Source organism: Lynx rufus, unplaced genomic scaffold, assembly GCF_022079265.1.
Source record: "Lynx rufus isolate CCGP_SWC_20201006 ecotype Redwood Valley unplaced genomic scaffold, mLynRuf1.p SCAF_6, whole genome shotgun sequence".
NCBI lineage: Eukaryota > Metazoa > Chordata > Mammalia > Carnivora > Felidae > Lynx > Lynx rufus.
The window spans coordinates 77,600,567-77,624,239 of NW_025814878.1; the positions used below are offsets into that span (position 1 = coordinate 77,600,567).

The 23,673-nt window shown below is 39.2% G+C and overlaps 1 protein-coding gene across 1 annotated transcript in view; it reads left to right on the plus strand.

Moving 5' to 3' along the window:
* IMPG1 (interphotoreceptor matrix proteoglycan 1) overlaps positions 1-23,673 on the plus strand; it is a 131,706-nt gene that overhangs the window by 26,314 nt on the left and 81,719 nt on the right. Inside the window, exons 3-7 of the mRNA XM_047103019.1 lie at positions 7,657-7,823; positions 8,091-8,119; positions 13,036-13,100; positions 13,831-13,910; positions 19,812-19,964. Coding sequence (XP_046958975.1) covers positions 7,657-7,823; positions 8,091-8,119; positions 13,036-13,100; positions 13,831-13,910; positions 19,812-19,964 — 494 coding nt within the window. The remainder of the gene's footprint in view (positions 1-7,656; positions 7,824-8,090; positions 8,120-13,035; positions 13,101-13,830; positions 13,911-19,811; positions 19,965-23,673) is intronic.

Below are 23,673 nucleotides of genomic sequence, written 5' to 3' on the forward strand. Positions count from 1 at the left end.
TATTACAAATTATGACAACAGAGAACCCATTTCATGATACTAACATCCTACAAAATTCTTGAGTATTTACATCTGTAAAATGTACAAAGATTGAGTTAGTCTGGGGAGTTTTTACTGGGTTTTGGAGGTATAACTGTCTCAAAAATATCAAGCCTTATGTTCCTCATATGTCTTATTTTATGTGGAACAGATATTTGCTTTCTGACAGAAGCCATACCCACAGAGAAATGACAAGTACTGGATCACAGTCAGAAGGAGAACTCTAATTATAGGAAACAAAGTGCACTATATTATTATGCTTAGGTCCTAGCATAGCACCTCTGCATAGCAGTTTCTGAGTAAACGCTTATTGATGGACACAGGAAGCAAATAGGCCATTGGGCATGCGAAGAAAAGACAATCATGTATAAACCATTCATTTTGAATGTGTTTACACATTGATCAGATAATGGCACTGGTATATTTCATGTTATTTGTTCATGGATGGAAGTAAAATACATAGTATATGCATCACATTGAATATGAACACAATACTGCTATTTTAAGGTAACTTCTAATTCTTTATGACATTCACAAATAGGATTCATCGCAGGTATTTAGAAAATAGGCTACTTATTGCTATAACAAAGTTTTTAACTCTGAATTGTATCCCTAACTCTTTGTTCTTGATTAGGTTTTCCATTTGCATTTTTGCTTTCCTGGATGAAACAAACCACTGTTTTTCTCCCTGTGGCAACAGCAGTCCATTATCTTTATGGCTGCCCCTGGGTGGTATGAAATTTTACTATTCATCAGCATGGGTTCTTCAGTCTAACAAATTGGTTCACAAAGAAACAAGAAATAAGACCTAGCTACAACGTGGTATTCCTTTGACAGAGTTACCCACTTACCATTTTTGTTGCTGCTTTTACAAAATTATCTTTTGACGTCTTTCAAACGTAGGAGAGAAAGCTTCCACATTCATCAAATCAAATGAAACATTGAGATATTTGTTTTTCCAATACTTAAAGCACCACAAATGAACGTGTTCTGAGCCTCATGGTAGAATCATAAACATGCTCATCCCAAAGCACAAATGCAAGACCGCAAGTGTTTCTGATAGTCCCCCAGGGGAACCCTGGGCTCCTACCCAGGCAAACTCCCTGCTTTTGATTTCCTCCCTTCAAACCGCCTACCCCTCTCTGTATCTCCCTCTTCCCCCTCTCCATCCTCTGCCTCCCCGTCTTCCTCTTCCCTTTACACCTCCCTGTCCCCATTATCCTCCTCCGCCTCTTCCTCTTCCTTCCCTTCTTCTTCCTTTTCTTCTTCTTTCTCTTCTTCTCTCTCTCTACCTCTCCCAACCACAAAAGCTAGATCTTCCTTCCACATTAATTTATGCCTTAGAGAAAGTTTAAGATAGAATCCTAGTTCTTCCTTCTCCATTTGTCATCCATAGATCAGCCATATCACAAGCATCTGGCTACTTGTTAGAAATACAGACCTACTTTCACCCCACCATATCCACGTCCAGAATCTGTATTTTAATAAGATTCCCAGGTAATTCATTTTCACTGTAAAGTTTTAGAAGCACTGGTCTAGAGAATATCTAGCCAACACCCCCATTGTACACATTTGAAAAGTGAGGTGACATGCTCAGTCAGAGCCATCATTGGTGGCAGAGCAAAGTTAGAACCCAGCATTGACTCCTACTCCAGTGTGTTATCTCTCCATCTAATGCATACCCAACCCTGTGGTGGACGTTTTTACATACCATTGGTCTAACCTGATCTTTCCAAATGTAAATAATTATCCCAGGGCATGCCTGGCCTCCAGGACACATGTTCCCTAGGGTTCTTCCCACATCGCCAAACAGCCTACCATATGCGATTCAAGAGAAAGACTGAGACTCTGTGGCCAGATTTCAGGCATTGGCCAGCCACTGTGGGAAGGCTAGGGAGGCAAGGTTCTGGATTTGCCTAGAATCCCTTTGGAAATCTCTTCTGGTAGATTCATGGAAGGATGATGCAGTAAGTTAAATAACTTAACAACTAAGTTAAAGGGTTAGAAAAATCCAGCTTTCAGAAGTTTTCAGACTCCTCCCAGCCCTGAGATCCTTAAATGCTTCAACTTTCAAGGGGTTCTTCTTATGCTCCCTTGGTAAGGATAAGGGGCTTTCCTGGTAGGGCATGCACTGTGCTCCTGTTCTCCCAGTCACAGAAGGATTCTGCACCTCCTACTTTGTGCTTAAACTTCCAAGAGGCCAGAAAAATGACATCAAAGCAGTCACAAAAAAACCCTGCTCCTCAAAAAGTCTAAAGAAAAGCTACTGGTCCCTGTTTCATCCTTAACTTTTTAATCACTATAAACTACAATGCCTCAGGGAAATTATTTTTTTTTTTTTTAGTTCAAGTTTTTATTTAAACTACAATTAGTTAGTATATGATGTGATATTAGTTTCAGGAGCAGAATTTAGTGATTCATCACTTACATATAACACCCAGTACTCATCACAACAAGTATTCTCCTTAATACCCATCATCCATTTAACCCATCCCCCACCCACCTCCCCTCCAGCAAATATCAATTTGTTCTCTATGATTAAGAGTTTGTTGGGGCACCTGGGTGGCTCAGTCAGTTAAGCATCTGACTTCTGCTCTTATGGTTCCTGGGTTCGAGCCCCACATTGGGCTCTGTGCTGATAGCTCAAAGCCTGGAGCCTGCTTCAGACTCTATGTCTCCCTCTCTCTCTGCCCCTCCCCAGCTAGCACTCTGTTGCACTCTCTCTCTCACTCAAAAATAAGTGAAACATTAAAAAAATTTTTTTAAAGAGTTTGTTTTATGGTTTCCTTCTCTCTCTTTTTTTCCATATGTTCACCTGTTTCATTTCTTAAATTCCACATATGAACGAAATCATATGGTATTTGTCCTTCTCTGACTTAATTTCACTTAGCATAATACACTCTAGCTCCATCCACATCATTGCAAATGGCAAGATCTCATTCTTTTTTATGACTGAGTAATATTCCAGTACATATTTCTTAACTAGATTATTTGTTTTTTGGGTGTTGAGTTTGCTAAGTTCTTTATAGATTTTGGATACTAACCCTTTTTCAGATATATCATTTGCAAATATATTCTCCCATCCTGTCAGTTGCCTTTTAGTTTTGCTGGTTGTTTCCTTCTTTTTATCTTGATGAGGTCCTAATAGTTCATTTTTGCTTTTAGTTCCCTTGCCTCTGGAGACATGTCTAGTAAGAAGTTGCTATGGCCAAAGTCAAAGAGGTTGCTGCCTATTTTCTTCTCTAGGATTTTGGTGGTTTCCTGTCTCACATTTAGGTCTTTCATCAATTTTGAGTTTATCTTTGTGTATGGTGTACGCAAATGGTCCAGATTCATTTTTCTGCATGTTGCTGTCCAGTTTTCCTGACACCATTTGCTGAAGAGACAGTCATTCCATTGGATATTCTTTCCTGTTTTGTCAATTAGTACTATAGACTTTGTAACAATATTTGTTCTAATAATCCATGCAAGTCTTTCCATTTCTTTGTGTCATCTTCAATTTCTTTCATAAGTGTTTTCTAGTTTTCAGAGTACAAATTTATTACCTCTTTGGTTAGTTTATTCCTAGATATCTTATGGTTTGGGGTACAGTTATAAATGGGATTGATTCTTTATCTTTCTGCTGCTTCATTATTGGTGTATAGAAATTCAACAGATTTCTGTACATTGATTTTGTATCCTGTGACTTTACTGAATTTGTGTATCAGTTCTAGCAATTTTTTGGTAGAGTCTTTTGGATTTTCTACATGTCCTCTGCAAATAGTGAAAGTTTTACTTCTTCCTTGCCAATTGGGATGCCTTTTATTTATTTTTATTGTCTGGTTGCTGAGGCTAGGACTTCCAGTACTATGTTAAATAACAGTGATGAGAGTCAACATCCCTGTCTTGTTCCTGACCAAGGAGGAAAAGCTGTCAGTTTTTCCCTATTGAGGATTATACTAACTGTGGTCCTTTCATGTATGGCCTTTATAATGTTAACGTATGTTCCCTCTATCCGTACTTTATTGAGGGTTTTTATCAAGAATAGATGCTGTATTTTGCCAAATGCTTTTTCTGTATCTATTGAGAGGATCATATGTATTTATTAATGTGGTGTATCACATTGATTGATTTGCAAATATTGAACCACCCTTGTAACCAAGGAATAAATCCCACTTGATTGTGGTGAATGTTTCTTTTAATGTACTGTTGAATTTGATTTGCTAATATTTTATTGACAATTTTTGCATCCGTGTTCATTGGGGATAGTGACCTGTAGATCTTTTTTTTAGTGGGGTCTTTGTCTGGTTTTGGAATTAAGGTAATGCTGACCTTGTAGAATGAGTTGGGAAGTTTTCCTTCCATTTCTGTTTTTTGGAACAGTTTGAAAAGAATTAACTCTTCTTTAAATGTTTGGTAGAATTCTCCTGGGAAGCTCTCTAGCCCTGGACTTCTGTTTGTTGGGAGATTTTTGATTACTGACTCCATTTCTTTGCTGGTTATTGGTCTTTTCAAGTTTTCCATTTCTTCCTGTTTCAGTTTTAGTAGTTCATATGTTTCTAGGAATTTGTCCATTTCTTCCAGATTGCCCAATTTGTTGGCATATAATTTTTTTATAATATTCTCTTATAGCTTTTTATATTTTTGTGGTGTTGACTGTGATCTCTCCTCTCCGGGAAATAATTCCTTAAACAGCTTCAGGTATTTGTGCTTCAAGTAGAAAGTTCTCTCAGAGCCTTTGTGAAAAGTGATATTATCAGTGAAAGTCACCAACACTAAGACCCGAAAGGCACCGCTAGTTGATTTTATATACATGGAAATCCTCTATCTCTGGCAATTAAATGTGTTTTGAACTAAATTAGCAGGTGCATTGGGTAGAGATGGAAGGTCAGTGTAACACTTCCAAAAGAGAGTGTGGAGTAAACAGATGAGAAGGGTAGCAAGGACAACTGGTTTGCTTGGACTGGACACACAACTCTTAAGGTTTGGGCAAGTCTCAAAATATTCAAGTGTTGTTTCCTTTTTGCGTGATATGTAGACTCTTGAGTAGAGGTGAAGATCAAAAGACTGCATGATGGCTGGTATTGGGAGAGGCATTACAACCCTCCAATCCTTGCCTGACAGGAGAGAGAGATAACATTCACAAACGTGGGTTCTCCTGGTGAGGCTATTGGCTTGCTCTCCAGGTGTGCTGACCCCTGTCACTTCCCCAGATGTGAAAAACTCAATGACACACTTGGGTTGGTGGGGACAGCACCCACTCCTGGCTTTGTGGGTTCTGGTGAGGTTGCTGCTGGTAGATGATCTGAGCTTCTTTTGGTCAGGAATTCTCTTTGCCTGTTAAAACAGAAAGTTAAGAAAACTCCAGACATATAAAAATGGGGAGTGAAGGGAAATAAAGCATAGGAGTAAGAGTTTCCAAACTGGTCTTCTCTCACTGTGTTCCTTCCCCCCAGTCCCTTCTCTCAGCAGGCAGGCAGTTTCTTTAGAAAGTCAGATGATGTCAGCTTCTGCCCTAAAGCTTCCAATTGCTTCCCATTCCTACTGAAGTAAAATCAACATATTATAATTGCTTATGAAAGATGTCATCTAACTATTTTTCCTTCACTTAATCCTGTAAAATAATTTTTAAATGATGCACCTTTTTTACATGGGTTTCGGTTAACGTCCAAAGCTTTTCATTGTAAGTTTAAATAATTGGATAAGAAGTAACTTTTGATGAGTTGTAAGTATCGATACTGAAAATAAAACAAAAACTAGAGAATTTTTATGCATCCAGTAGAATCTACCATAGCCACTCAATTGTTACCATAAAAGCCTCAACAAGTACATGCCTTCATGTACTCTTCTTAACAGTAGCAAATGCAACGTGGATCCTTTTTCTCCACACACCTACATTTCTACTTCACTCCCCACTTCAGTCTTATCTTAATGTAATTTATTTTATGCTTGAAAGTCTGCCATTGGCTACTCTAACATACTTCTCAGTAACAAAAATATGTATATAAATTTAAATTACAGATTTTATTTTTTCCTATTACTGTAGGCTTTATGTTTCCAAAGAAATTTCTTCTGGATTCAATTGCATTTATAATTACTCTTAATATATAATTGACTAAAACAAATAGATACAAACTTTTAAGGCCTTTTTTTAAATTTATTTATTTGAGAGAAAGAGAAAGAGAGAGAGAGAGAGAGAGACCATGATCAGGGAAGGGGAAAAGAGAGAGGGAGAGAGAGAATCCCAAGCAGGCTCCATGCCATCAGCACAGAGCCTGATGCAGGGCTTGATCTCACAAACCACGGAATCATGACCTGAGCCAAAACCAAGAGTTGGACACTTAACTGACTGAGCCACCCAGGTGCCCCCAAATAGATACAAATTTAACAAAAAATTTTAAGTAAATTTATATTGGCAGATATAAGATCAGATATAGGTTTTTGTGAGTACTAATGTTTATAAATACAAAATTAGGGGAATGTTTATAAATACAAAGACTTGGGGAAGAGGCCAGTTTAAATGAAGGGCCTATAGCTAAAACTTCATTAGCTTCAGCCTCTGTTTAGATGGAGTTACTTTGGTGTTGTTCCTCTATTAGTTCGTGTACCATTACTTATTATTCATATTATGTGTTGCTAAAATGAGACGGGATTTAGAATCAATTTTATCTCTATTCTTTTCCTTAGTTTCACTTAAATGCAGAGAAAACTTGTTACGTAAAATAAGTAGATAGAAATAGAGTTTTGTTATAGTAATATCTTTATTCTTTAAGTTCCTTTAGCATTATATGCTAACAATCACATCATGATCTGTCATTTTTAATGGCTTGTCAGCTGTCAACTCCATTAGGACTTGTAATGTGTTGAAAGCAAAGAATCAGAAACCACCCTGTTGCAAAAACATGTTCAGCTCAGTTCACTTGCTTTCTTAACCTCAACACTATTATTTCATGTCGTCCCTTTGTGTGATGACTGAGAGGCACTGTGCCACAGTAAGTTAGGGATGGATGAATGGGGGAGGATGCTGACCAAAGGGAAAAGGAAAGGTGTATCCTTAGGCAGACCGGTTTTAGGAGAGCATGATAGGAAAAAATGAGACCTAGAAATTGATTCTTTTTAAATTGTTTGTGTGTCTGTTTACCCCTTGGAAAGTCTTTAAATATAGCCAGGTACCTTTGCCCCAGTTTGGAAGTTACTGGTCCACAAAGCCCTATGCCATCCCTGCTCCCTTCACCACATCTTTCTGTCTTCATCTTCCTTTACTCTTATCCTTGCTCTGGCCACACTGCCCTCTTTGCTGTTCTTTCAATGCTCAGAGCATTCTCTAGCCTTGAGGCCTTCTCCAAACTGCTCAGAAGTCACCTTTATAGTGAGGCCTTCCTCAGCTGTCCTATTTTAAACTACAACCTACATATGTACTCTATTCCCTATCTTCCTTCTTTTATTTTTCTCCATAACATATATAGGGGCTCAATAAATATTTGTTAAATGACTTGATTTCTATGGCCTATAAATTAGCATATCCACGTAAGCCATGAAAGAATATTCCATGTTCTAGGATTATGCTTGGGCTGGGAAACAAGGATCATCTTAGGATGTGGCCATTTTCTACTCCTAATGAATGGTACTGCATTGCAGTGTGTCAGGAAGCAGTGTGGGAAGCATATCGGATCTTTCTGGACCGCATCCCTGACCCAGGGGAATACCAGAACTGGGTCAGCATCTGCCAGCAGGAGACCTTCTGCCTCTTTGACATTGGAAAAAATTTCAGCAACTCCCAGGAGCACCTGGATCTTCTTCAGCAGGTGAGCCTAAACGCTGTACATTTGGAACACGGCCTGGATAGCTCCCAGTCCTCCAGCCCCCGCCCCTTTTGAATTGGCTTCCTGCATAAAGATTAGTTGAAGAAATGCTTAGAGATACCTGATAAGGCCAACAAGAATTTTATTCTTGCAAAATAACATTATACAGCCTGGTTGAGGTGAAGTTAAAGGGAAAAGGGAATGAAAATAGACTTTAGCTCTTCAGTTGACATTTTTCTCCTGGTAAAATTACTTTTTATCTTTCTGCAGAGAATAAAACAGAGACACTTCCCTGAGAGGTAAGTACCCAAAATAGAATGCTGCATGCTCTTGACTTTTGAAAGATCATATAATGGAGACTGAGCTATGATATTATGTCAGCCACTGAGGTCTGTGTAGGTTATTTTGACAGAAAATTATGCATATATTGTGCTAAAGGTAAATGAGTATCTAAAGGGGAAATAGATAGGCCCTAAAGATTGAGACAGGTGTTGGCACTATGTTTGCAGATAAAACAGATTCACTACTATGTGCTAAGTATCTAAAGTGTGTTTTCACTTAGGGGATATAGAGCAATTAAAATAGTTTGATTCTGGGGTGCCTGACGGTTAAGCGTCCAGCTTCGGCCCAGGTCATGATCTCACAGTTCGTGAGTTCGAGCCCCACGTGGGGCTCTGTGCTGACAGATCGGAGCCTGGAGCCTGCTTCGGATTCTGTGTCTGTGTCTCTCTCTCTGCCCCTCCCCTACTTGTGCTCCTTCTCTCTCTCTCTCTCTCTCTCTCTCTCAAAAATAAATAAATAAACATTTTAAAAAATAGTTTGATTTTTAAATTTATGATAAACTATTAGTTACATCAGGGAAATACTAACACAATCAGAGAACAACCTGAATTTTGAAGTCTTATTTGGTATTCTGTAAAGCGTTAGTATTTCTCAAACTAAATTACTGAAGCACTCACTAAGCTATACTCTCAACAAGAACTGAATATCAAATAAGAAAATCAAAATTTTTTAAAAGGCAAGGAAAAGTACATTAGTAAAATGATTAAAGAAAAGAGACAAACTCTAAACACAAATCACATACATTTTATAACATTTAGAAATCTAAATCTGAAGATAATACTAAGAGAGACACAAATTTTGCTGTATAAATTACTGACAATTCTTTATAATGCTTTTCACATTTGTTCCTTCATTTCTATTCCCTTTGCCAACAACCTCTTCCAGGACCTTACTAATTTACACTGTGAAAAATGTCAAATCTGATCTCCCTAATGGATTTCCCTGCCTCTAACCTCTTCCCCTCTTTAACTTGCATAACGGCTGCTGGATTAATAAGTCTGAAAAATTCCTTTTCTTACACTGAGGCCTGTTCAATGACTTTCAAAAAATTCCCACATCTTCCTCTTACCCTTCTGAATATCCTCTGCCCACCGATCCCCCTCATGCTCTGTGTACAGAAAGCTGAGTGGAGAGGCTGGAATCACTGACATCACTTGCCTTGACTCCTCGGTGGGAATAGTCGGTGGGGAGCAGGAGATCAGAGGGTGAGGACAGAATGAGGTGAGTGAATTTATCACCTCCCCTCAACCACCAACCTGCAAAGTTTTCAAGGGCTATTAGCCTCCTTCAACTTCATCTCAGCTCCTGTCAGGCAGCCTTTCCACAGAGCCTTCTCTGTCTCTGTCGTGGTAACTGCTCCATCTTCTCACCCCTCCTGGGCTAGGGGTGTTTTGAGCATCCCACTGTTACCAGCCCTGGTATGGCACTTGGCCTTATGATTACTCTTATGCTCTTCCCACAACTTAGCAAGTAATCCTTTTTTTTTTTTTTAATTTCTTTAATGCTTATTTTTGAGAGACAGACAGACAGAGCATGAGCGGGGGAGGGGCAGAGAGAGAGGGAGACACAGAATCTGAAGCAGGCTCCAGGCTCTGAGCTGTCAGCACAGAGCCCGACACTGGGCTCAAACCCTGAAGTAACGAGATCATGACCTGAGCCGGAGTCGGACGCTTAACCAACTGAGAGCCACCTAGGCAGCCTGCAAGTAATCCTTTTTTAAATTTTGTTCAAATTACCCCACAATGAGTGAGCCATCTGTTTCCTGCCAGGACCTTCACGGAAACAGAGTCCAAACTAATCAATTGAGGCATTTCAACCCCTGACCTTTCCAACTTTGCCTCCATTACCTATGATCCCACTGCTGCTACCATGCCCTTCCTCACTGCATACAGACCATACCCTACTCATGCTGGATTCTGGCCCCTAGCCTTTCCCTCTTGCCGGGAAGATCCTGCCTTTCCACATTACCTATCCAAATCCTACTCTCCTTTCAAGCTCTTAGTGGATTCCTCCATGGACCCCATGATGTCTTAACAGCCTATTTGAGCCTGCAGCAATATCTCCCTGCTTTGAATTTTGCACTGTTTTTGGCACTTACATTTTTTTAATGTTTATTTATTTTTGAGAGAGAAAGATACAGAGTACAAGCAGGGGAGGGGCAGAGAGAGAGGGAGATGCAGAATCTGAAGCAGACTCCAGGCTCTTAACTGTCAGGACAGAGCCCGACGCAGGACTCAAACCCGTGGAACCATGAGATCATGACCTGAGCCGAAGTTAGACGCTTAACCAACTGAGCACCCAGGCACCCCTTGGCACCTACATTTTTATTTAACACTTCCTTGCTTTACTCTATTTTCCTGTACGAGTTTGAACTCCTCAAGGGCAGGGACTGTTTTATGTCTCTCCACCCACCACCACAGACCTGAGCAAAGTCCTCATGTGTTTTGTTAATTGATATGTCTACTGAGCCATTCTTTAGAAATTTTAAAAAGTTGATACCAGAAGGAATAATGTGATTGAAGAAAATCTTAGTACTAGAGTATTAACTTTGTTCACAAGACACAGAGATATTCACTCTTCTTATTTAAATATAGGATGATACTGGAGCACCTGGGTGGCTCAGTTAGTTGAGCATCTGACTCTTGGTTTCAGCTCAGATCATAATCTCACAATTTATGGGATTGAGCCCTGCATTGGGCCCTGTACTGACAGCACGGAGCCTGCTTGGGATTCTCTCTCTCCTCTCTCTTCCCCTCTCCCCACTCTCTCCCTCAAAATAAATAAACATTAAAATTTTTTTACATAAATAAATATAGTATGATACTTACTCCTCCAATTTTCAAAAAAAGAATAAGAAAGTAAAGCAGAGGTCATCCACCCATAAGAAAAAATACAACAGAATGTACCAAGACTTGATAGAAAAACATTAAAAATTATAGGAAACAGCTACCCAAGACAGAAAGAGAAAGAAATGGAATCATCCCATCCACTACTGCATCTACCAACATTGCTAGAGAGAATAGCTAAGGAGCAAGAGACAAACATTGTACATTAGCTACGATTACCAAGTTGTTAAGAGAGGAGGCAAGCAAGCTGTTTCTTATTTTCAACCTTTCCAGGAAGACAAAACAGAAGATTTTCTCATCTGAGTAGCCCATAAATCTGCCAGTTTCAAATTACTTTAAAATAAAAGCCAGTTGGGGCGCCTGGGTGGCGCAGTCGGTTAAGCGTCCGACTGCAGCCAGGTCACGATCTCGCCGTCCGTGAGTTCGAGCCCCGCGTCAGGCTCTGGGCTGATGGCTCAGAGCCTGGAGCCTATTTCCGATTCTGTGTCTCCCTCTCTCTCTGCCCCTTCCCCATTCATGCTCTGTCTCTCTCTGTCCCAAAAATAAATAAACATTGAAAAAAATAAAATAAAATAAAAGCCAGTGGAAGAATCCAATGTCCCAGCTTCCCAAATTATAGCTTTTGAGTGATGGTCTAGATTGCCATTGTTGTGGCAGAATCATACCCAGTGGCAGAGGATAAGGAAATAACATCTGACACAGGGTCCTGCACAAAGTGGGCTGTTGACTTGTAACTAATGCAATAGCCAGCACTTTAATAACTATTCTTGGTTATTTTCTTTTTAACAGCAAGATAAAACAAGGATACCAAAGTTATAATAGTAGGAAAGATCTTTCTATAAACAAGACCTATAAAGTGGAAAAAAAGGAAAATTGTCTAAATCACAAATGCTCTAATGTTTGATATGAAATCTTTATAAATATGATATCCATACAAACTATTTCTGAAGCACATAGCACAAATCAGCAGAGAAGAACAAGAATACCTAATTCCTAAACAGTCTGAATTTATATTTAGCCTGTGTGCACCAATATAGTCCTCCATGTTTACATCTATTCTGACTGGTCAGAGCCATGCCAGTCCAACAGATGGTACTTTGTATACCATCCCTATTAGCACTTTGGCAGAATTGAGTATATTAGAAATATGTAGATGATCTCATTATCTACAGCCAATCTAGATGTCTCTATAACAGCATAGCACCTATCCATTCCCTTTGGTCTTCCCATCAACATGAGCCACAGAAAATTGAATCAGATATATTGGTCAACTATGACTACATTGTACTAACATAGACACGAGCTATTAAAACCTAATAGCTAATAGTAACAAATCTTTCAGGGAGCTTAAAAAGATATCACTACTGCTATTCCTTTCTACATAGAGTTTGCTAGAATGAGCCAACATCATATGCAGACAGCTTTATAACCATGCCCTTGGACTTGCCCTTAGATATTTTCCAGATGGCCACCGCATAGCCTGCAAAGCTACCCATAACTCTTGCAAGCAATGGTTGTGTCCAGAATAGGATTTAATATATCTATCCAGAAATCTTTCTTTCCTATTGCTATAACCACAAGACTTACTCTAGTAGATAAACTTAAGCATTCCCTGGATTTGCAGGTTTGAGGATCTGAGATTTTAGCAAGAATATTCAGTCATACATAGATCATGTCATGCAATTATCTTTGATGTTAAAGACACAGTATAAGCACAATGAGACTATAAAACATCAAGCCCAAAGACCAGTTTTGCCCACAATGAAAGTGCTCCCCAGAACCACATGAAAAATGCTTATGGGAAAGCCCTGGAGCCAAACATAACCATTTTCAGGGGTTGTTTGAATTTGTCTTCAATGGAAATATATTTGAAGATTACTTCTATATTGAAAAAATAGGCAAACCCAGTTTTAAAGGGTTTTCCTCTAATTTTAAGTCTATTGAGTATAGGAAAAGTAAATAAATTTCCCCTATTGTCATCAAGCTCCTTTTCACCATCTCTTTTCTCTTTCCTATTGTGCTAATAGAAAAGATGAAATCACAACAGAGAAGACATTAGGAGCACCTGGTGAAACCCCTGTGTTTTCTCCAGGTAAGCTTAGACCTCCTCATTCACCTGTTCCTGATTATCATGAAAGAGAGGGAAGGGAAAAAATTATCATGGAAGTATATTAGTTAAAAAGCAATCCTTAATTGAAGTTGACAAAATTTATAATATACTTTCTTAAAAATAACTGATATTTCTAAATGTATAAAATAATTTAGGTTCATTGTATAAATCTTGGAAAATTTAGAAAAGAATAAAGGTAAAGTGAAATCACCCATTATCTTACAACTTGGAGACAATCATCGCCAATATTTTCAAACAAATAAATTCAAGATAAGCATCCTTTATATAGTCAAAAAAGAAAAATTAACCAGATCTCATTGGCAAACCATTTAACTGAAACGTATCTAGAATAGCACCAAACTTGGGTCCTAGATGAGAATGGAGAATTCAACTGGTACCAAAAGTATGAGTTGTTTTTTTCTCAAGAACATATTTATATAATCTTTTTTTTTTTTTGGTTTCTTTGGCTTTTTGATTTTTTTTTATATGTGAAATTTATTGACAAATTGGTTTCCATACAACACCCAGTGCTCATCCCAAAAGGTGCCCTCCTCAATACCCATTATATTTATATAATCTTAAATGAGTTAAGAATGCAGCTCATATCTGTAAATTCCAGAATTACAGAAAGAGTATATGAAATTTTGACTTTGTTCTTATGTAAACTTCTCCAATCTCATTCTGTGCCCGTAATTTTTTTTAATTTCCACAGATGTCTCCAGTGTCTCGCTTGGACCCTTCCCTCTCACTCTTGGTGACACATTCCTCAATGACACCATCATGCCTACAATAGTAAGAAGTTCTGAGAGTCAATCTAGCTCTTCACATGCCTGTTTTTGTTTTATTGGTAAAACAAGAAAAGAGAATGGATGAACTGGCCATTCCATATTATTAGTGCTGCATTTTTATCATGCCAAGTAAGAGTCAGTGACTTTGTTCTATTCAGTATTCTCACTTCTTCTAGGGACTGAGGGGAAAAACCAGATTGAAACCTAGAATAAGTTGAGAGGAATTATAAAAAGCAACTTAGTTATAAACTCCAGGAGGGTAGGGGCCCTTTTCTCCCCAGTACCTAACAGAACTGCATATATAGCAAGTACTCCCCAAGCATTAGAATAAATGAATGGATAAACCTATCAGTCAGTCAATCATCCAATCAGTCAAGCTCCTTCACCAAAGTGTAATCTCATGCTGACACTAAGGGTAGAAGTTTTGCTTCCAGGCATGGCCAGCATAAATGGGTCAGATAAATATCAAAATGATTGAAATCCTGCATGTTAAATGGGGAAAAGTAAATGGTATTCACAGGCAAAGAGAAGCACTGGCCACTGCTCTCTTTGTGCGAAAGGAATGCAGGAGGAGAGGATATGTTACAGAATTAATTGTTGGTTGTCAGAAAAGGGGGACATTTTTTAAAAAAAAATTTAGTGTTTTATTTATTTTTGAGACAGAGACAGAGCACCAGTGGAGGAGAGGCAGAGAAAGAGAGACATAGAATCCAAAGCAGGCACCAGGCTCAGAGCTGTCAGCACAGAGCCTGACATGGGGCTCGAACCCACAAACCATGGGATCATTACCTGAGCCAGAGTCTGATGCTCAACCAAATGAACCACCCAGGTGTCCCAGAAAAGGGGGACATTTTAATCACTTCAAAATCTTTGAGCCAGACACTTGATGTTGAAGCCAGGAAACACTGCCCTCTTTCCCCAGGAGTGTCAGCATCATGGCAGCACACTGTGGGCAGCAAGTTCAGCAGGGGGCAGTCCAGGGGTGACACATACTTCCCTGTGGTCTGAGAAACTTTGCTGGCCCTTACCTCCCTGTGAACCTCTCTGCAAGGTCAAAGCCCAGACAGTGAGGGCAAGAAGTTCAGTCTCACCAGCTCTACATGAAAATTCAGGGATGAGAACCCTGCTGGCCTGTAGGCCAGATGGCTGCAGATTTGCTGGAACTATTGCTCTAAACAAAGAATTAAATTGTTCCATTTTTCTCCAAAATACTATTCCATGAACAGTGAAAAGTGCTGTTGAAAAAAATTATTGAGATTAAATATATTCACTATAAAATTTCAAAGACAACTCTAGTTCACTCTTTTCTCGTATTACTTATGTCTCATATTCTTCAAAATCTAATATATGTCCCCCTTTCTGCAGTAAATATCCCCTGAACATTTCATTTTATATTCATCAAATCCTCCTCTTACCTTTTTTACCACCCACATCTATCACTCATTCTTTGGCTCAGCAAACATTTTACTAAAATCCTCTGATGTGCCAGGCATTGGGGTATGTACCAAAGATTCTAAGATGAATAAGACATGGTTCCTGCCTTCAAGAAATATATAATGCAAATAAGTACAACAAAATAGTCTTAGTGTGTACTTGAAGATGGCAGATATATAGAATGGAGCAAAATGATAAGCCAGGACAGGTTGCAAAGGATGTGACTGCTAATCATGTATATTCACAGAGAGTTTTGTGCATAAATGACCACATTATTTTTTTTTTACTTTGGGAGAGTTAACAAACTATGAGAATCATACTGGATTCGAGGAGATTATATGTGGGGTGACAAGATTAGCATATAAAAAGACTAGGTGGGTATGACATAGGTACTAAATGAGAAATTCAGATATTATTCACTGCTCCAAGAGATTAGAAAGAGACAAAGGTTTCTACCCTAAATAATCAGAGGAAATATTATGTTAAATGAACCATAGGGTATTAGTAAGAAGTAAAAAAATGTGTGTATGTGGTGTGTGTGTGTGTGTGTGTGTGTGTGTGTGTGTGTCCTTATGTTTTAGTACTGGAAGTGAGCATGGGGAGCAGTGAGGAAGGTCTCTCCGGTCAGGAGACTAGCACAAGTAATGTGGTATCTCATCAACAGTTAGCAAGCTATCTGGTAGTCAGGGCAAGGAGAAATGACACAGACTAAAATTGTTTAAGCAGCAACAATTCCATTTATGACTGCACCAAAAGTAATAAGATATCTAGGGATAAAGCTAACCAAAGAGGTGAAAGATCTGTACTCTGAAAATTAAAGAATGCTGATGAAAGACATTGAAGAAGACACAAAGACATGGAAAGACATTCCATGTTCATGGATTGGAAGAACAAATATTGTTAAAATGTTGATGCTACCCAAAGCAATTTACACATTTAATGCAATCCATATCAAAATACCACAAGCATTTTTCACAGAGCTAGAACAAACAATCCTAAAATTTATATGGAACCACAAAATACCCCAAATAGCCAAAACAATCTTGGAAAAGAAAAGCAAAGCTGGAGGCATCACGATACTGGACTTCAAGTTATATTAGAAAACTGTAGTAATCAAAACAGTATGGTACTGGCACAAAAATAAACACATGGATCAATATAAAACCCAGAAATAAATGCACAACTATATGGTCAATTAATTCTGACAAAGCAGGAAAGAATATCCAGTAGGAAAAGGACAGTCTCTTTAACAAATGGTGTTGGGAAAACTGGACAGCAATATGCAAAAAAAGAAACTGGACCACTTTCTTACACTATACACAAAAATAAATTCAAAATGGATTAAAGACCTAAATGTGAAACCTGAAACCATAAAAATCCTAGAAAAGAACACAGCTAGTAACCTCCTTGATATTCTGCATAGCAACCTTTTTCTAGATATGTCTCCTGGCACCAGGAAAACAAAAGCAGAAATAAACTACTGGGACTACATCAAAATAAAAAGCTTCTGCACAGAAAAGAAAACAATCAACAAAGCTAAAAGGTAACCTACAGAATGGGAGAAGATATTTGCAAATGACATAACTGATAAAGGGTTAGTATCCAAAATATGTAAAAAACTTACAAAACTTGACACCCAAAGAACAAATAATCCAATTAAAAATGATAAGACATGAACAGACGTTTCTCCATAGAAGACATACAGATGGCCAACAGACATGTGAAAAGATGTTCATCATCACTTACTGTCAGGGAAATGCAAATCCAAACAACAATGAGATATCACCTCACACCTGTCAGAATGACTAAAATCAATAACACAAGAATCAACAGTATTGGTGAGGATGTGGAGAAAAATGAACACTCGTGCACTATTGGTGGGAATATAGACTGGTGCAGCCACTTTGCAGAACAGTACAGAGTTTCCTCAAGAAGTGAAAAATAGAACTACCATACAATCCAGTAATCACACTATTGGCTATTTACCCAAAGAATACAAAAACACTAATTCAAAGGGACACATGTACCCCTATATTTATAGCAGCATTATTTACAGTAGCCAAGATATGGAAGCAGCTCAAGTGTCCATCAGTTGATGAATGGATAACGATGTGGTTCAATGGCATATTACTCAGTCATAAAAAAGAATGAATCCTGCCATTTGCAACAACATGGATAGAGCTAGAGAATATAATGCTAAGTGAAATAAGCCAGTCAGAGAAAGACAAATACCATATGATTTCACATTGTGGAATTTAAGAAACAAAACAAACAAAGGGAAAAAAAGAGAGACAGAGAGAGGCAAATCAAGAAAAAGACTCTTAATTATAAAGAACAAACCGATGGTTACCAGAGGGAGGTGGGTGGGAGAATAGGTTAAATAGGTGATGGGGATTAACAAGTGCAATTGTTGTGATGAGCACAGGGTGATGTATGAATCACTATACTGTACACCTGAAACTATCATAACACTGTACGTTAACTAACTGGAATTAAAATAAAAACTAAAAAAATTGAAGACATTGTACTTGGGCCCACTCAGTAGTTGAGTTAAAAAATAAATTTTAATGAAAAACTATATATAAAATAAATAAAATTGTTCAAGCAGATTGTTATCAGATTGTGGAAAGCCTTGAATGTCAGGAAAAAGAGTTTGAATTTTCATCTCACAGGTAATGAAGTATTACTGAGGGTGCTGGCTGAGAGGCGCGGAAAATTAATCCAGTGGCTGAGGATAAATTAGAAGACTTCTCACTAATACATCTAAAGAATTTATTTAAATATCTCATGTGAACTTAAATATGCCTAGTGAAATGGTAAACTTGTAGAGGATAATGCTATAGGCCATATTTTTCTTTTAACTTTCCACAGGTCCTAACACTGTCCTACACCCATACAGATGCTTATGTGTTATTTTGATGAATGAATCAACAAAATCTTTTCGTTAAACAAACATCAGTAGTCTGGCATCCTCCATGTGCCCTATTAAAGTTAGAGGTTGTGTGTCTGTCTACTGCCATGGAAGAGAGGGGCTTGTGATATGAAATGAGGAGAAACTACATTGGCTACCACCCACATGAGTTTTGTCCCTCATGGCATTTTCCATTGGTTGGTCTCCTCTTTCAGCTTCCATAGCTGATGTCACTAATAAAAGACTAAGTGCATTACCAAAGACATTCAATTTTCCACAGACATGTTTTTTACTCTTTTAAAAACCTTTCAGATTTCACAATCATCTAGGTACCCAATACTGAAAATCTGTCACACCCCAAGTTTGAAACTCAGCTCCAGGCTTGCTCTGTGCCCTGGGAACCTATGTGAATTCAGAACAGTGAGAGACTCCTGCTTGTTCCCAGTCCAGAGGGCAAAAAGGATGACCCCTTGGCCAAATCCAGGTCCTCAGAAGAGTATTTCTATTTTTAGCCACATGCTACCAAAGGTGGCCCAAATATGCCATTCCTTCTGAGAGATATTTCAAATCCTCTCTTGACCTGACAGTGCTCACTAACTAGCTTTAATATGAAGTTTGGGCACAAATGGTCTCATTAAACCAGTCTAGACTCTTCTCTAAAGAAGATTGTATTGGGGCGCCTGGGTGGCGCAGTCGGTTAAGCGTCCGACTTCAGCCAGGTCACGATCTCGCAGTCTGGGAGTTCGAGCCCCGCGTCGGGCTCTGGGCTGATGGCTCAGAGCCTGGAGCCTGTTTCCGATTCTGTGTCTCCCTCTCTCTCTGCCCCTCCCCCGTTCGTGCTCTGTCTCTCTCTGTCCCAAAAATAAATAAACGTTGAAAAAAAAATTTTTTTAAATAAATAAAGAAGATTGTATTAAATAATATCTCAGCATCACATAGGTTATATTGTATAATCCAGTCTTCATCAAAGAGCATTCATAGTTACACAAGAGTGTGGCACAATCTCAGTGATGCTCCAACAGTATATATGAATTATGTGTGTGTGTGCATGTGTGCAAATGTTTTCATGAAGAGCACAGAGTTCTAACATTACAGTGTCCTCAAGGATTCTAAATAGTTAACTCATTGGAGCTTTGATACTTTGTCCCTCAATGAAATTCAGAGAACACTTCTAGTTAATAAGATTTTAATTCTAAAAGTACTTGAGGGGCACCTGGGTGACTCAGTCAGTTAAGTGTCTTACTTCAGCTCAGGTCATGATCTCATGGTTCATGAGTTCAAGCCCCGCATTGGGCTTTGTTGTGACAGCTCAGAATCTGGAACCTGCTTGGGATTCTTTAATATGAAGTTTAGGCACGAATGGTCTAATGCTCTCTCTGCCCCACCCCGGCTCATGCTATGTCTTTCTCTGTCTCTCAAAAATAAATAAACGCTAAAAAAAATTTTAAAGCACTTGAGCCTTCATTATCCACTTTTTGAGACAATATCAATATATATTATATAGTATTACCATATACTTATAGTTTATATTAATAGAAGACCTTTTATTTTCTAACTCAGGAAAGAAAAATAGAATCCACTAAGGTATACAAAGGCCCACTGGAGCAGAAGGTGGAATTGAGCATCACTCTAGCAAACCAGAGGTTCACAGCAGAGCTCGCTGACTCCCAGTCCCCACATTATCAGGAGCTGGCGGCCAAGTCTCAACTCCAGGTAAGTGAACCCACCCCACACAACCACAGCCCAAGTCATGACTCAGAATCTGGGAGCCAACAGGACCTAAACCCTTCGAACTAATAGTTCCAACTTCTTGTGACCAGGCATTCATTTTCAACCAAAACTGCTTTCATTTTAATCAAAAACTGCAATGGGTCCCAAAATGTTAGGGCAAATTCATCTCTAGAAAAGTTTTCTATTCTAGCTTCTTTTTTTTTTTAAATTTTTTTCCCTTACTGTTTATTTATTTTTGAGCGAGAAAAAAAGAGACAGAGTACAAGCAGGGAAGGGGCACAGAGAGAGGGATACACGGGATCTGAAGTAGGCTCCAGGCTCCGAGCTGTCAACACAAAGCCTGAAGCAAGGCACAAACTCATGAACAGCGAGATCATGGCCTGGGCCAAAACTAAGAGTTGGATGCTTAACTGACTGAGCCACCCAGGAGCTCCTCCAGCTTCTCTATCTTAAAAGTCATTTACATTTAGGTTTTCTTTTTAAATATTAGTAGGTCTTTAAACCTTCTTTAACAGAGAGCCACTATACAGGTATTCTATACATCTAAAATGTTCATGTAAGCACCAACTAGGGAACATGCTGGGTTGAAATATGAATTTTAATTCATATTTGTCTTACATGATATATATCCACTTTTGCAGTTTGATGTAATTCAATGACATGACACTCTTCGTGGGTGATAAGTGTAAGGCAGTAATGTTGTCCATGTCATCCACTAAACTTCGGAGCTGCTCAAAGATATCTCTTCCATCTTGGACTCTCATCATATCTGCCTGCCTCTTCATTTCCTGCAGGATGAATCTAAGCTACTCTGCTGACTGTGGCATTTATACGCCATGATAAAAGCCTTGCCTTCCTTTCCAGCCTCATCTTCCCATCCTTCCCATCCCCCTCCTTTGCACTCTACAGAAATACAAACTGCTTACAAATCTTTTCTCACCTTTAGCCTTTCTCTGTGTTGTCTCATCTGTCTGGAATGTCCTTTCCCTGAGTTTCATTTTACAAAACTTCATCAAGGAAAGTTCTGTCTCAAACCATTCTGGATTCAGTCAGTGCCTCTCCTCTGAGCTAAAACACGGTGCCCACTGTTGCCACAACATTTATCACCCTGTCTTGAGATTGTTTCTTTACACATCTATGGCCTTTGTTGTCTCTGTTTCTCCCTCTTCACCTGCCACCCTCACTATCTTCAGGCTCTGAGTGTCCCCTTGAGGGCAGGAACTGTTTCTTTCATCTCTGAAGACTTAACCTCCTAATACAGAGCTTGGGATGCAGTTAACTACTCAGTGACCGTAGAAATGCAACTGAAAATAGAAGCATTCATAAGAAAACATAACCATGAACTTCATTTGTGGAGAGCCTGGGTGCCCAAGCATCTCACTCAGCATGGCCAGGGAACCAACAGGCCCCTACTTGTCATACTTGGAGAATTCAGTGCTTACCTCCTCTCAACTGGAGAGAAGATAAATAGGCAAAAATATTAAACCTCCAACTTCCTCCTGCATCAGCGTTCAGTCAATAAAATGTAAAGAATCATTTCTACAGACTTCAAAGAGAAAGCATCAGCATGGGGTGTTTATGAACCAGAGAAGTACTTAGACACGGATTATTAGATAGAATGAATTAAAGAATAGTCTGTTAACTTTCTATTTGTTCTTGAAATATTCTCTTCAGAAAATCTTTAGTATAGTCGGAGTATCTTCAAAATCGGATAGTTGGCCAAGATTCCAATTCAGGCAGCCTGGCACCAGAACCCCTACTCTTAACCATTATGCAGTACTTCCTATTTTTCCCAAATAAATATTTATGGGACAGGGATTTTTGTATCATCATCAAATTAGCATGCCCATTCTAGACTCTGAAAAACTTATTAGCAAATAAGAGTATGTCTTGCTGGGTCTTGTTCCAGAGACCCATCACATCAGTCCTGCGGGTCCCTCTGCACGGTCACTGGCTTCTCTGAGATGGAGCCCCTCTGGTTAGAGCATCTGTTCCCTTTCCAGGCTTCTGAGCAGTCCAGACCACCCAGCAGCTTGCCAACAGATAACCAACCCACTCCACCACCGCCCATACTTGCATTAGCAGAGCCATTCAGGCCTAATCAGGAATTAATGGACAGTGCTTTGAAGTAATTTAATTTCCACAATAAACCTAATGAGCAATTTAATACAAATGTCAAAAGGAATGCTTAGCTGTTGTCTGAATGCTTTCTCCTGTGCAAACGCTCATGAGAACTCAATACAGCTGCCTTTTTATAGCCCCTTGAACATACATTCCAGCAGAATCAGGGAGGCCCCTGTGCATTTAGTATTATTAATAAGGTTAACTGGGCACTTAATTAGCAATTTAATGGTTAGCACTCCGTAATTGGAGGGTCCCCAGAAGATTATTTGGCAGAATTAACTGAAGGCCTTTGTCATCTCCTCCCTAGATGCCTTCTGCACCCTCCTAAGCAGAGCTGAGTCTTAATCGATCACAGACAGGTTCACAAAGAGGGCATGAACAACAAAATTCCTCTCTGCTGGAGCCAGTGCTGTGGAGCACTCTTGGAGGGGAGGACGGCTCTCCTTGGAGATGTTCCCCACTGCCCATGCTGCAGCTGCGGGCTTCTATGGGAGCAGTTCTGTTTTGATTGACTGTTTTCATCCATACAACAGCGCCTCTGGTATCCTGGACACGAAAGAAGGACAAGTCAGGGTCTGAATCTTCCACTCCAGAAACTGCTGCTCACACTTAAACATCTAGTCTAAGGTGTTGTTACTGGAATGGCATGACAACTGCCTTGGGGACCCAAAGCTATTTGCCACAGAAAGCCAGAGCAGACCTGAGGCATGTACACAGCTCTTTCCTACCTATCTCGGTAACAAAGACCATCTCCTCAGACCTAAACTCCTAGTTCTCCTCTGTTAAGCCTGTGGTGGGGGTGGTCATGGAGGCACGGAAGCTAAGTACTCAGCATCCCTGCCCTTGACCCCTACAGGGACCCTCATCTTGTCCTTTCCCCTCACTGGGTCTTTCAAAAACAACTGACTGAAGTCTTGCTCTGCCCCCGTCAGGCTCCAAGTTATGTGGCTACTGAGGAAGTAAAAGAAAATTGGACTACCAAGGAGCTAGTAATCCAGTAGAAGATGTAGAGACTAAGTTAATCAAAAATACAATATCATCAACTCTTTGCGTACTGTGTGTCAGGCATTTATTAGTTATTCCTTATAGGAGCCTTATAATATAGGTATTGTTATCCTTTTTGGACTAAGGAGATCGTATTCAGAGAGATGAAGCAATAAACTCAAGGTCTTACAGCTAGAAAGGAACAGAACCAATATTTAAACTCAGGCCTACACAGCTACCTCAGCACCCAAAACCTAGACTACCTTCATCGCTGCAGTTACTATATACTGAGGGAATGAAAACTAATTTTAATATTGGTGTAAGAAAATATGATTTAGCTGGTAAATCAGTCTGCTGGAAAAAGAAATCTATGACACACTTCAAAGGCCAATGTAAGTGATTTGGGGATTATCTGTGCATCACTGCCCTAGTCCTTGGCATAGATAATATAGAATCAGCAGTAATTTTAGATACAGTGACAATGCAGCAGCATGTTGATGAGTTTAGAGAATGAAGAGATCCACTCAAGTCCATTAAACAAAACTTGCTGAGTCCCTGCTATGTGGATAACGGCCTGCTAGGT